This window comes from Oryctolagus cuniculus, chromosome 5 (assembly GCF_964237555.1).
Source record: "Oryctolagus cuniculus chromosome 5, mOryCun1.1, whole genome shotgun sequence".
Lineage (NCBI taxonomy): Eukaryota > Metazoa > Chordata > Mammalia > Lagomorpha > Leporidae > Oryctolagus > Oryctolagus cuniculus.
This window is the reverse complement of record NC_091436.1, coordinates 51,289,510-51,303,297: the sequence shown is the minus strand read 5'-3', so window position 1 is coordinate 51,303,297 and position 13,788 is coordinate 51,289,510. Positions and strand designations below refer to the sequence as shown.

General features: G+C 44.8%; 1 protein-coding gene across 12 annotated transcripts in view; it reads right to left on the bottom strand.

The window, feature by feature from the left end:
* Positions 1–13,055, bottom strand: part of FAM184A (family with sequence similarity 184 member A) — a 119,717-nt gene extending 106,662 nt beyond the window's left edge. For 5 of the 12 annotated variants that reach the window (XR_011388550.1, XM_008263437.4, XM_051854376.2 and 2 more), the window contains exon 1: positions 12,243–13,053. Coding sequence is in view for 11 of the 12 variants with exons in the window: in XM_008263437.4 (XP_008261659.1) it covers positions 12,243–12,401 (159 nt within the window). In the remaining variant the exon portion in view is untranslated. Of the gene's footprint in view, positions 1–12,242 lie in introns of all 12 variants that reach the window. The other 7 variants (XM_070073662.1, XM_070073659.1, XM_070073660.1 and 4 more) reach the window with 3 other exon arrangements.
* Between the last annotated feature and the right edge of the window lie 733 nt (positions 13,056–13,788).

Below are 13,788 nucleotides of genomic sequence, written 5' to 3'. Positions count from 1 at the left end.
CTAAGAGCCCAGAACTCTATCCAGGTCTCTTACATGGTTGACAGGACACCGAGCACTTAGGCCACCTTCTGCTGTATTCCCAGGCACATTAGCAGGGAACTAGATTGGAAGTGAAGCAGTTTGGAACTCAAACCAGCATTCATATGGGACACTGGCATCGCAAGTAGCATCTCGACCTGCTATGCCACAATGCCAGCCCCCCATATTTTAAGGTTTCAACTAACCTTTTTAATTATCATTAATATACTAAAGACTTTTGCATTTTATTTCTCCTGTTGATATCTCCCTTTGATGCAAAGCATAAAACCAAATGCTTGCCAAGTACTTCTGCTTGGATATTCATAGCCATCTCAAGCTTTTTGAGCTTACTATCTTTCCCATCAATTCCACTTCTTTCTTAGGGTAATCTCCAAAATGGCCCCCAGTGATCCTTGTCTCTTTGGTATTCAAATCTTTGTGTAATCATCTTCTCCAGTCTACCATTCTGTGTAACCAACAAAATAGGGCAAGTAACTTGAGCTTGATAGTCTTCATACTTTCAATAAAGTAGAATGCAGCTTACCTACCCAACGTATACAGAGAAAGAGGACACAACCATCTACAGCTGTGGACAACTCAGAGACACAAACATCAGCAAATACTGGATGGACAGATAAAGCTGGATGGATCACACAATTTTGCAGAGAGCCATATACATCCATGTGTTAGTCTTCTACTACTGTTTTTTTTTTTTTACTTTTATTTAGCAAATATGAATTTCCCAAGTACAGCTTATGCATTACAATTGCTTTTCCCCCCCATACCCTCCCTCCTGTCCGCAACCCTCCCAACTCCCGCTCCCTCTCCCATTCCATTCACATCAAGATTTATTTTCAATTATCTTTATATATAGAAGATCAATTTAGTACTTATTAAGTAAATATTTCAACAGTTTGCACGCACACAGAACATAAAGTGTAAAATATTGTTTGAGTACTAGTTATAGCATTAATTCACATTGGACAACACATTAAGGACAGAGATCCCACATGAGGACTAAGTACACAGTGACTCCTGTTGTTGACTTAACAATGTGACACTCTTGTTTATGGCATCAGAAATCTCCCTAGGCTCTTGTCATGAGTTGCCAAGGCTATGGAAGCCTTTTGAGTTCACCGACTTCGATCTTATTTAGACAAGGTCATAGTCAAAGTGGAAATTCTCTCCTCCCTTCAGAGAAAGGTACCTCCTTTGATGGTCCGTTATTTCTACTGGGGTCTCCCTCACAGAGATCTTTCATTTAGGTGTTTTTTTATTTTTTATTTTTTATTTTATTTTATTTTTTGCCAGAGTGTCTTGGCTTTCCATGCCTAAAATACTCTCATGGGCTCTTCAGCCAGATCCGAATGCCTTAAGGGCTGATTCTGAGGCCAGAGTGCTATTTAGGATATCCACCATTCTATGAGTCTGCTGTGTATCTCGCTTCCCATGTTGGATCGTTCTCTCCCTTTTTTATTCTGTCAGTTAGTATTTGCAGACACTAGCCTTGTTTATGTGATCTCTTTGACTCTTAGACCTATCACTATGGTCAACTGTGAACTGAAACTGAACACTATGACTAGTGAGATGGCATTGGTACATGCCATCTTGATGGGATTGAATTAGAATCCCCTGGTATGTTTCTAACTCTACCATTTGGGGCAAGTTAGCTTGAGCATGTCCCAAATTGTACATCTCCTCCCTCTCTTATTCCCACTTTTATATTTAGCAGAGATCACTTTTCAGTTAAATTTAAACACCTAAGAATAATTGTGTGTTATTACAGAGTTCAACCAATAGCATTAAGTAGAACACAAAAAATACTAAAAGGGATAAAGTATTAAGTTGTACATCAACAGTCAGGACAAGGGCTAATCAAGTCACTCTTTCTCATGGTGTTCATTTCATTTCAACAGGTTTCCTACTACTGTTATAGACTTTCCACAAAGTTAGAGGTTTAAGGCAATAAAAATTTACTACTTTTGCATCTCTGAAGGTCAAAAGTCTGAAAAGAGCTGTACTGGGCTAAAATCTGGAGGCTTGCTGGGAGAAATTTGCTTCCTTCCCTTTCCAGTTTCTAAAGGCCACCTGCATTCCTTGCAATAGATGGTGTACTTCTAACATCTCATCTCTCTGACACTGACTCTTCTACCCCTATCTGAAGTAATCCCTGTGATTCTGCTTGCCCCAAACAATAATCAAAGATGATCTCCCCAGATCAAGACCCTTAACTTCACCATATCTACAAATATACCTTCAAACACTTCACATAGGGATTAGGATGTGGAAATTTTTGTGGTGGGCCGTTACTCTGCCACGGTATAGTTTTAAATGTTCTCTAGTAATGTGTCCCAATCCAGAAATAGGAATAGAGAAAGTAAATAACTAGGGTGACCCAGGAATGAAGATTTGATACACACACACACAGAGTCCTAAAGAGAGCAATGTTAAAGTGATGGGCTTGGGGGCCAGTGCTGTGGCATGGCAGGTGGGGCCTGAGTCCCATATGGGCCCTGGCTTGGGTCTCAGCTGCTCCACTTCAGATCCAGCTCTTGGCTGTGGCCTGGGAACGTGGTGGAGGATGGCCCAAGTCCTTGGGCTTCTGCACCCATGTGAGAGACCCAGATGAAGCTCCTGGCTCCTGGCTTCACCTTGGACCAGCTTTGGCCATTGCAGTGAAACAGTGGATGGAAGACCTCTTTCTCTATCTCTCTCTGCCTCTCTATAACTCTGCCTTTCAAATAAATAAATAAATCTTGTAAAAAAATAATAAAGTGATGAGCTTGGTTTTAGATCAAACAATTATTTATTCGAGGACAGTTAACTTTTTTAACTCACTCATGACCACAGAGTACTAACACCTGAACTCCTTTTTAGTTAGTATTTTCTGGTATCACAGTGTGTAGACAGACATGCATATATGCTACCGTTAAAAACACTGAAAGCTGACATTCTTCCAGGTCACTGAAGGCAGGCAGGCATGTGTCAGGACAGAAACCAGTGACACTGACTGCCTCAGACATTCTGTATCTGAATAAATCATTTTTAAAAAGACGCTTTCTGTATGCTACACAAGGTTAGTACAGAAACACCCAACCAAAAGTGCTTTAGCCACAGACTGTGTAAGATTTCTAATTACATGTATCTTCTGGAAGACAGAGGCTTTAACAAAACCAGTTTCCACGCTGACAGTTTTTGTGGAGAAAAAAGTAACTGCGAACATTAAAGGAAATGATGAATATAAAAGACTTCATTTACACTAAATCAATGTTACATTTTAAAAAATTTTGCTCTATGCCCTTGAATAATTTCTATGTTATTCCTTCTTCTGCCTAGGGCAACATGGCAGATTCAAGCTCACATTATGAAGACTACAATCTTAGATAGGGTGGGAATCGGACTGTAATTTTATCCCATGCTCATTAGTGTAGGGTGGCTGCTTGATGACTGGCAACTCACACAAAAGGTGCACAGTCCCACCCCCACTCTCCTTTCCAGCACACTCATCTGAGGGTGTTTTGGAGACAATAACAGTGTGAGAATCACACTCATGCGAGGGTGTCCAGGGTGGTAATAAGAGTCACAGTCACACAGGCTGTGACAACCAGATGACAAACCAGAGCAGGGCTACGTAAACAACAGATGCAAAGTTCTGCTTCCATTTTTAGATACAGCCAATCCTCTCTATCCGTGGACTCCACATTCGTGAATTTGCCTACTTGCTAAAATTTAAAGGCAACCCAAAAAACATAACATTCACAGTGTTTTAGATAAGCTGTGGCCAATTGTGATCCTTATTGCCAGGAATCCAACCATGTATTTCCCCTAGCACACAGAATATAATTACTATGAACGATGAGAATTGGCTGTTTTATTTTATTTTTTTATTTGATAGATAGTTAGACAGTGAGAGAGACAGAGAGAAAGGTCTTCCTTCCATTGGCTCCCCAAATGGCCGCAACGGCCGAAACTGCGCCAATCCGAAGCCAGGAGCCAGGTGCTTCCTCCTGGTCTCCCATGCGGGTGCAGGGCCCAAGCACTTGGGCCATCCTCCACTGCACTCCCGGGCCACAGCAGAGAGCTGGACTGGAAGAGGAGCAACCGAGACTAGAACCTGGCGTCTACATGGGATGCTGGCACTGTAGGCGGAGGATTAACCAAGTGAGCCATGGTGCAGGCCCCTAGAATTAGCTGCTTTATTTTTTAGTCTACCTTTACTTTTCACAGCTTTGGTCCACAAAAGTGTGGATTGTATCTCCCTCTAAAGCAGAAAATACAGGGATGGAGTGGACATTTGTCAAAACAGTTCATGATCAGTTATTGGTTCAAGTTCTGCCTACACCCCTGATTCCAGTTTCCTATTAATGCACACCCTGGGAGGAACAAGTGACAGCTCAAGTAGTCAGTCCCTACCACTTGAGATGTGGAAGACTCGGGTACAGTTCTTGGCTCCTGGATATGGCCTGACCCAGCCCTGGCTGTTCCAGACACCTGGGAATTGAACCAGTTGATGGGAGATCTCTGTTCCTTTATCTCTATCTCACTCTCTCCCTACTTTTCAAATAAATGAAAATCGTATATATACATATATATTATATAAACATATAATTTGTGTGTGTGATGTGTGCTATACATGTGGATACACACACACTTTGTTACAGATTATGTCAAAAGAGACTGAACCAAGGGAAAGGGAACTGGAGAGTGGGTAGGGACTGACATTCACTGATTGTCTCTCTCCCACACAAATGATCTCATTTAATCATTCTGTCAGCTAGGATCCATCTATCATTCTCCTTTTACAGATGAGGCCACAGGCAATGCAAAGTGAAAACAAAGAGGATCTGCAGAACTCACTGACCCACACCTCTTTGCCACATGATGGTTACTGCCGCCTCACCAGGCCATCTGGCTCTGGGAACAGGGCTCCTTGGTCTGCCCAAGAAAAGCTGGTCCTACTACAGACACTCACAACTGGAATTTTCTTTTACCCACTTCTACTGTCTCACTAAATAGGTTACAGACATATAAAACTTGAAATGAAGCAATAGAAGCATCAGGCCCTATTAAAGAAGTTAGAAGGCACAGCAGAGTTTCCTTATTCAAGAAAATGATACAGAAGTTCAATCTTGAAAGAACAAAACTAGGCAGAAAAAGTTGCCAAAAATTTAAAATACATTTAAAATTTGTTCAAATTAATTACTGGTAAGTATGTTGTAATTAATTTATATGATGAATATAATATAATTACATTTTCTCAAGTCTACTGAAAAATATATGGTCTTAAAGGAAAAAGTAAGCTAATAGAAATAAACAATTAATAGCATCTAGCACAAGCAAATGTTTCATGGACTAGGCATTCAAGAAATTTACGAAACACATGGGTCTATATGCTGTATGTTAGTCATATCAAATTATATTTTTTATTACTCAAAATAGATCATGAAACGCACAAACTCACACATACACACATCTCCCCTAATCACACATTCTTTGTTTGTTTGGTGTTTCACTAGATAAAATATCTAAGAGTTGGACTACTATGCATTTTGATAATGAAATGTTTTCTGAAAGAAATGAGATTCAATTAAGAATGTACTTAAGGAAGAACAAAATGAGAAATGCAAAAATAGATTGAGCATCCCTAATCTGAAAATGTGAAATACTTCCAAATCCAAAACTTCTAGGGGGCCAACATGACACCACAAATGGAAAATTCCACACCTGACCTCATGTGAAAGGTCACAGTCAAAACACATATGCGGGGGCCAGCACTGTGGCACAGCAGGTAAAGCCACTGCCTGCAGTGTCAGCACCCCATATGGGTGCCAGTTCTAGTCCTGGCTATTCCACTTCCGATCCAGCTCTCTGCTGTGGCCTGGGAAAGCAGTGGAAGACGCCCCAACTCCTTGGGCCCCTGCACCCACATGGGAGACCCAGAAAAAGTTCCTGGCTCCTGGCTTCAGATCAGCACAGCCCCGGCCGTTGCAGCCATCTGGGGAGTAAACCAGCGGATGGAAAACCTCTTTCTCTTTCTCTCTCTCTCTGTGACTCTGCCCTTAAAATAAAAAGATAAATCTTAAAAAAAAAAAAAATTCTTGTTTTAAAAAAGTCATTAAAAACAAAACAGGTAGAGAGTGGAATGGATAAAAATGCCTTCAGGAATGAAGTATAAACAACAATCCAGTTAAGAAAGCATGCTGTTGAGGAAAAACATTTAAAACATAGTAACTTGCACATCAAGCATGACAGTTACTCTGAGTCTGCAATGACTAAAGCTGTTAATGAAAACATGAAAATACTATGACATTTATCTGAGAGTACACACACAAAAAACAGCTCTGTTAAAAAGTTACCAAACCACTGTTAGGAAATACACAACTTATAAATTCAGATTTCTACAGAAGAAGGGAAAGGCATGTTGGTTTCCCTGTTACAAAACACAACTGTCTTTCAGATGGTAAGTGAAATATGGTTTCAAGCTGGAAAAAAAAATCACCAAATCACTAATAAGGTAGGGGTGGTGTTGGGCCCAGCAGTTTAGACATTACTTGGGATACTTGCATTCCATATCGGGCTGCTTGTTTCCAGTCCCAGCTCTGCTTCCAATTCCAGCTTCCTGCTAATGTACACCACAGGATGCAGCAGGCTATGGCTCAAGTATTTCAAGTACTTGGGTCTCTGCTCCTGGCTTCAGCCTGTCCCAGCTCAACTACTATGGTCATGTGGACATTTGTTTTTTTTTTTTTTTTTTTTTTTTATTTTATTTATTTTTTTTTTTTTTTTATTTTTTGACAGGCAGAGTGGACAGTGAGAGAGAGAGACAGAGAGAAAGGTCTTCCTTTGCCGTTGGTTCACCCTCCAATGGCCGCCGCGGTCGGCGCACTGCGGCCGGCGCACCGCGCTGATCCGATGGCAGGAGCCAGGAGCCAGGTGCTTCTCCTGGTCTCCCATGGGGTGCAGGGCCCAAGCACCTGGGCCATCCTCCACTGCACTCCCTGGCCACAGCAGAGGGCTGGCTTGGAAGAGGGACAACCGGGACAGAATCCGGCGCCCCGACCGGGACTAGAACCCGGTGTGCCGGCGCCGCTAGGCGGAGGATTAGCCTAGTGAGCCGCGGCGCCGGCCTCATGTGGACATTTGAAGAGTAGCCTAAAAATTGGAAGAATGATCTCTCTTTCTCAAACTTCTTAACAGAAGTTACATGAAATATAAGACACAGTCTCTATAGCTTGGAAACTTACTAATAAGTTAGGGAAACAAAGAATATTTATAAACTAGTTGCAAATTTGGATTATTTACATCAAATAAGAAATGAACGTTATAATAACTCAGTGTTTGGAAAGTCCAACAAGAGCTAGGTGGACAGGCTAGGTTTCGGTAGAAGGGCCATAAGCTGGGTACTAAAAGAAGTCAGCTTAATGATGCAAAGCACAGAGAACACAAATTATTCTCTGCTGTTTGGACATTTCTATCTTATAGTAGTTAGGTTTTAAGTTATAAGTGGACTGAACCATATCAAAAGAGATATTACCTAAAGAGACATTCAATAAGCAGCTAGCATCAGGCTATTAACAGTTTCTCTTGAGAAACAAAGATAAAAGAAATCACATTCTAAAAAGCATTCTCAAAAATCTCAAAGGAGGCAGTTTAAAGAAGGAGCGTTGATGCGTGTCACCTCCTAGCTCCCCAGGTTAGTGACAAGGAGCTTCAAGATTTCCTTGGTGAGAGCTATGGTAACGATGGCCCATGCCTTCCAGAGAGAAGGGTAGAAGGAGCTTGTGCTATGCCTAAAGTTTAGGGAAAAGGCTTTGAGGGAACCACCTGAAGACAATACTGACTTGGTACCTAATTCATTACTGCAAAATCTCTGAAGGATCAGAAGCTGGAAGAAAAGTCAAGAGAGATGGCTGAATTGGGACCACCACCAGAGTTTATGCAAAGAATGAGTGGCCCCCCTCTGGACCCAGTGAGGGTCTTACGGGAGAGAGACAGAATAAGCAATGTTGAAGTACATGGGTCCATCCAAGAGAGTAACTTGGAGCTTGAAGAGATCTCTGCAAAAGGAAGATGATGGTACTACCAGCTGCATGAGGCTAAGGAAGGAGCAATAACCCAGAATACAGATGCACTGCCATCATCAAGGAATCTGAGGTGAAAATCTCAATCAACTGTGGTGAGAGCTGGAAGATCTATAAGTAAAAGAACAAGCTTTAAACATCTGCCAAGGCTATAAGAACACTGAACTCAATTACCATCTACCTTCAAAGTTAAAGTTTTTTGCTCCTCTTTCCTCTCTTCCCTTCTTTCTTGCCCAACATGAGACAGGTCAGAAACCAGGACTGGCAAGACAAAAGAGGAACAGCAGAAAAGCCAGGTCAGAAGAGAAAAAAAAAAAAACAGTGATGCCTTTCTCCCCCAGTTACTGGCTTCCTCCCGCCTCCCCACCCCCACCTTGGAGCAGACAGAGCTAGAGCTGGCCTGGGGCAGAAGCTTCATTTTTAATTCAGGTTTGGTCAGTGGATTTTATTTATTAGCACTGGACATTTTAATAATGAAACTGAATTTTTTATGACTTAGTAACTGGAGCACAATTTGTATTATCTAAGAGCTATCAGAAAAGTTTGTCCATCCATGGCAGAGGGGGAACCAGCTTCACAGAGTCAACTGAAAGGGACAAAAAGGGGATAAAATGAGGGGAAGGAGGGGATAAACTGAAAGTGACAAAATAAAACTGTTTGTAGTTACGTCCCACAAGTCATGCTTTCCAAGCTAATGTACTCAAGGGTCAACACAGTGGGGAGTACAGAATTACACAAGGGTGGTTTTGTAAAACTGAATCTACCCAGCTTCTCTGTCCGTCCTGAGATCATTCATCCATTACCAGTTCCAGAAAGTTCCAACAATGTGACTCAAGAATCTATTACACATTCTTACCTGACATGAGTGACCTAAATATGATCCACCCCCTTTAAAAGACAAAGACTATTTGCTCCCTGCTATATCTCTAACACTTAGCAAAGTCTCCCTTACATAAAAGGTAATTAAAGAACTTCTGTTCTCCCCACTGTGAGAAGGCTCCTGTTTTATACTCTTAATAAACAGAATGCATAGATACGCACACAGCCCACACTCCCTTTTAATTAGTTAATAGTATATGGAGTCATACTATATGCAAAATTATACCCAGAATACTTTCACCTTACGCTTCCATAGCCAGTCTAATCTCTGAAACACGCACAGTATCTTTCCAGTACTATTTCACAACAATATAGAATGTGAAGTCTTTACAACTCAACATTCAAATACTAGAAAAAATACTATATACATTTTTAAAGAGTGCAGCAGAAAGCTGTCAAAATAAAGATAATGGTATATGTGTATGCAAGCAGAATATTTTTAAAATCTATCAGCCATATTTCAATAGTACCCTGTTGGTACGTCTTTTCAGGGACAGCCTGATTAAGAGCTTACTATGTGCCACTACAACTCTCTAAATTAGGTCGGTCACATCATCCCTATTTTAAGATTAGGAAACTGAGGATCAGGGTTTAGTGATCTAATTGAGGTTAACACTACTACTAAGCTGTGAAGCAGGAGTTCAAACTCAAGACAGTGTGTCTGATTCCCAAAGCATGCTCTTAATTCTACTGCTATGACAATGCAGAGGAGCTGACTGTTATTGTCTCCTTTCCAAAAAATATAAAGCCCTATTTTAATGACTGTCTTTGTAAAAGGAAACATCCAATTCTGAAATATAAGCTACTGTCAAATTCCAACCATAAAGTCAGTAACATACCTCTGCTGAAATGCATTTACTAATATACTCTTCATGACTGAAAATTCTATATAGCAGACCCTGGTAATGTTTGTTTCTTCTTCTCTCTCTCTTTCTCTCTCCCTACCTCTATCTTTATTTCTCTCTTTTATCCATGTACACATGATACTGTGCTTGTGGTACAGTATTTATAATAAGTGCATATAACTGGGAAATTTGACGATTTCTAAAATGGTACACAAGGCAAGCAGGTCCTCTTGTGTGTATTCAGAAACTGAAGGAAGCTAACTGCTAATCAGTGCTATTGTCAGACTCTTAGTAAACAGAGGCAAGCTACACGAGTGGCAGAATCCGCAGCTATTTCAGCACAGTCAACAGTAAACACTGGTTACCTGGCATGATTTTTGCCACCACCCCATCCCCTAAGCCCCACACTGTCCTGAGAACATTAGGTAATGTCTGTAAACATGTTTATTGTCACAACAATGTGGGGAGAGATTGGGGGGCTACTGGCATCCACTGGGTAGTGCAGGATCTGCTAAACATCCTATAGCGCACAGGGCAGCCCACCAATGAGGAATTATCCCATCCAAAATGTCAGCAGTGTAACATTTAGAAATCCTGATATACAGGATTAAATGTCTGCGAAACTTAGCAGCGGGGATGGTAAGAGTGTTGAGAAACTGGAACTACAAACAGTAACTGGAGAGTCCAAGCAATACTCGGCAAGGATTAGGTGCGGCACCCCACTGGTGAGGGGGGCACTGGCAGGGGAACAGCCTCCCGCTGTCTCATTAGATTTAAGGAAGAAAGCAGAGAGAAAGTGAGAACACGTTCCTCCCTCCACCAGTGGTGTTGAGTTGTTTGATTCTGATGAAGCAGCAGGAGATGTGAAAAGCATAGATAGAAAGGGAGAAACTTCATGAAGAGAAGAGAAACAATTTTTATTAAAGAGTACACAGTCCCACCAGGAATACAGAGTTTCTGCTCTTTACCGGAGGGCTCTCAAGGGTTACGATCTAAAAGTAGACCAGTGCCTGTCCACAACAGAGAAAATCAGAATTAGTAAATATTCATGTGTTTCTTTCTGGAAGCACATTCTGAAGATCAAACACCAGTGCAGGAAGCCTGGCTGTTAGCCCCCAAGTGTGTAAATGTTCTGTCATTGTTTCTTAGACTTTTCCTTCCTCTGAGCATAAGAACCCGCTGTCACAAGAAAGAAACAGTAAAAACTGGACAGGCGGCAACCTCCCGGATGGTGCTGACAAAGCAAAAACAAAAAGAGATCCACCAAGCGTTGCCTCGATGTGCACAGTTTAGTTGTACTGCCTTCTACTTGCACCTCTTTTTTCGCGCTTCCTTTAGTTCTGTCGGTGTTCAGTCCTTTGTTTCTTTCTACCTCCCATCAATTACATCTCTTTCTTAAAATCGTTTTACCTTTGGCTCCCGTTTCCTCCCCTTCCTAACGTCTTAACTCACGGTCTCAAAAGTGCCAGTGAGCAGTGACACTATACAATGAGAATTCTGGAGTTGGTCGGACTTCACAGGTTGTCTGGTAGCTGCCCCCACACTGCCTACTTCTCCTCAGCCTTCCCTCCCCAGAGGTGTTTAGCAGGCTCAGCTTCGTCACCTGCAAGTCGCTCATCTCCACTAACTTTCAGAAACCACACATCACTTCTCCCTTAAATGAGCACCGCTGGATTGCTGCTGAGATCTCAACAGAACGATACAATCCAGGTGAACTGCTCTTGATGCATCAACTTCCTCATTATCAACGTTTACTAAGTTGGGGGGGGGGGGTCACTAACTCAGGGACCATCCCATATGACGGCTGACCAAATCTGCAGGCTATTTTTCTTTGAAAATTAATCTTTTGCTTGGCTCAAACATTTAGCTGAACGCAGACACCCGCTGATTCATCTAATAAGCTTTGTTTGACATTTTGTCAGGATGAGGAATGACTCATTAAATCTCCAAAACGGCTCGCAAGGTATGTTTTGTCCTCCTACGTTCCAGAGAATAATCTCAGCAAGTTCATTCTCCCCTTACCGACGTACCCAGTGCCAGATACTGATGAATTAGGAGGGTTCCAGGTCGTGTAAGGTAAATACGGTACCGTACTTCCTAGGGTCCGGGAGTGTGATGCCCCACGGAGCCCCGGCAGATGCCCGAGGCACCCGGCTTCCTTACTGTGGAATCAAGGAAGTAAATCCTACTTCGTTCAGGGCCGGCTCCCCAGGTAGGGCCAAGCGGGGTAGGAGCCGCACCCTCAGGCGCACCACTGTGCCTTCCAGCGGCAGCCCCTGCCGCCAGCGCCTCCCAAGTTTGGCGGGTTCGGAGCGGAGTCGCGGCTGTTGCTTCTCCGAGCAGTCCCCGTTCCTCCCGCTCGACCGGACAGCAGGTGAGCCCGCGCGGCCGGCCCGCCCGCCGCCGCCGCCGCCCTTACCTTGGTGAGCTGTGCGATTTTCTTGCTCATTTTCAGGTGCATGTCCTGGCTGTAGTCCACGCCGTGCCCGGCCAGCTGCGTGGCGGCAGGCGAGGGCGCGAATTTGGCAGCCGAGCCGCTGTGGTAGTGTTGCTGCCAGCTCATGCCCGGGGTCGCCATCTTCCCGACAGACCCCGGCCGGGGCACCTGTGCCCGCGCCCGTCCGGAGGCCCGCGGAGCACCGACGTCTGGGAGGCGACAGCCGGGGAGGCCGCGTCCCGACCCGCGCCCCGGCGCCCCCCGGCCGCGACCGCAAGAGCCCCCAGACCCACGACCCTTCTGTCACCCGCTTCTAAGGACGGGGCGGTCCCATCAGCCCGAGGCCGCGGGCGACACCGGCGCGGGGCGGACGCACGGGCCCGGTCTGCTTTCGCCCGCCCCGCAGCCCGCGCCTGGCGAAGGCGTCGTGGGCAGCAAAGCTCCGGGGTCCCGCTCGCAGCCCGCACCCGGGGACTCGGCGGGACTGCTGCCGCCGGGGCTGCGGAGGCAGGAGGAGACGGGGCGGGCTGCAGGACGGGAGGCGGGGACGTGGGAGCCGCGGAGCCGCCGTTACCAGGGCGCGCGGGGACGGCGACGTCATTTCCCCGCAGCCAAGCTCCGCCCCGCGCCGCCGCCGCCGCCAGCCCCGCAGCCCCGCAGCCCCGCAGCCCCGCGGCAGGTGCGGGCGCCCAGCAACAGGCGCGCTAGGACCGCGCAGCCGAGGACTGCTGCCTGCGGCTGGTGTCTCCGGCCCGGGTGTGGGTCATGATCTCGGAGAGGCTAGCTAATGGCCTGACGTAAAAATCCCGGCGGGAGAGGATGGAGCCGTGGTCACCTTGGATTCTCAGAACGCGCGCTGGCTTCCAGAACCTTGCCATGTGCATCCTCGTTCCCCAGGAGGAGCCGGAGCTCACACTCACTTCCCTTCTAGTGATGCTACTGTGGGGAAATAGCGGGCAGTCAAGGAACCCCTGACATCGCTTTTTCTTCCAAATTCTCACAATGCCTTGGGGCCCTGTACAGTTTTCCAAGCCCCTTTCAGTCATTCAATACTATCTGCATATGTACAAAGGGAACACCTTTCCTTAGTCAATGGGTATATCCCTGCACCTCTACTTTACCCAGGCTATGGCCCCTGCCCCAACGTGGGAGACCCCGAGGAGGCTGCTGGCTTTGGATTGGTCCAGCTCTAGCCCTTGTGGCGATTTGGGGAGTGAACCAGAGGAAGGAAGAAATTTTTCTCTTTCTCTCCTTCTCTCTGTAACTCTACCTCTCAAATAAATAAATAAAATATTTTTAAAAAATCCAGCGAAGGGGCAGACTTTGTGCACAATGAATTAGGATGCCCACATCATTCCGATGTTGGTTTGAATCCCGGTTACCCTGCTTCTGGTGCAGCTCTCTGCTAAAGGGCCTGAGAAGCAGCAGAAGACAATGCAAGTGTTTTTTCCCGGGCCACCTACATGGGAGATCAGATAGAGTTCCTGGCTCCCGGCTTCCGACTGGCCTACCCTTGGCCGTTGACCAT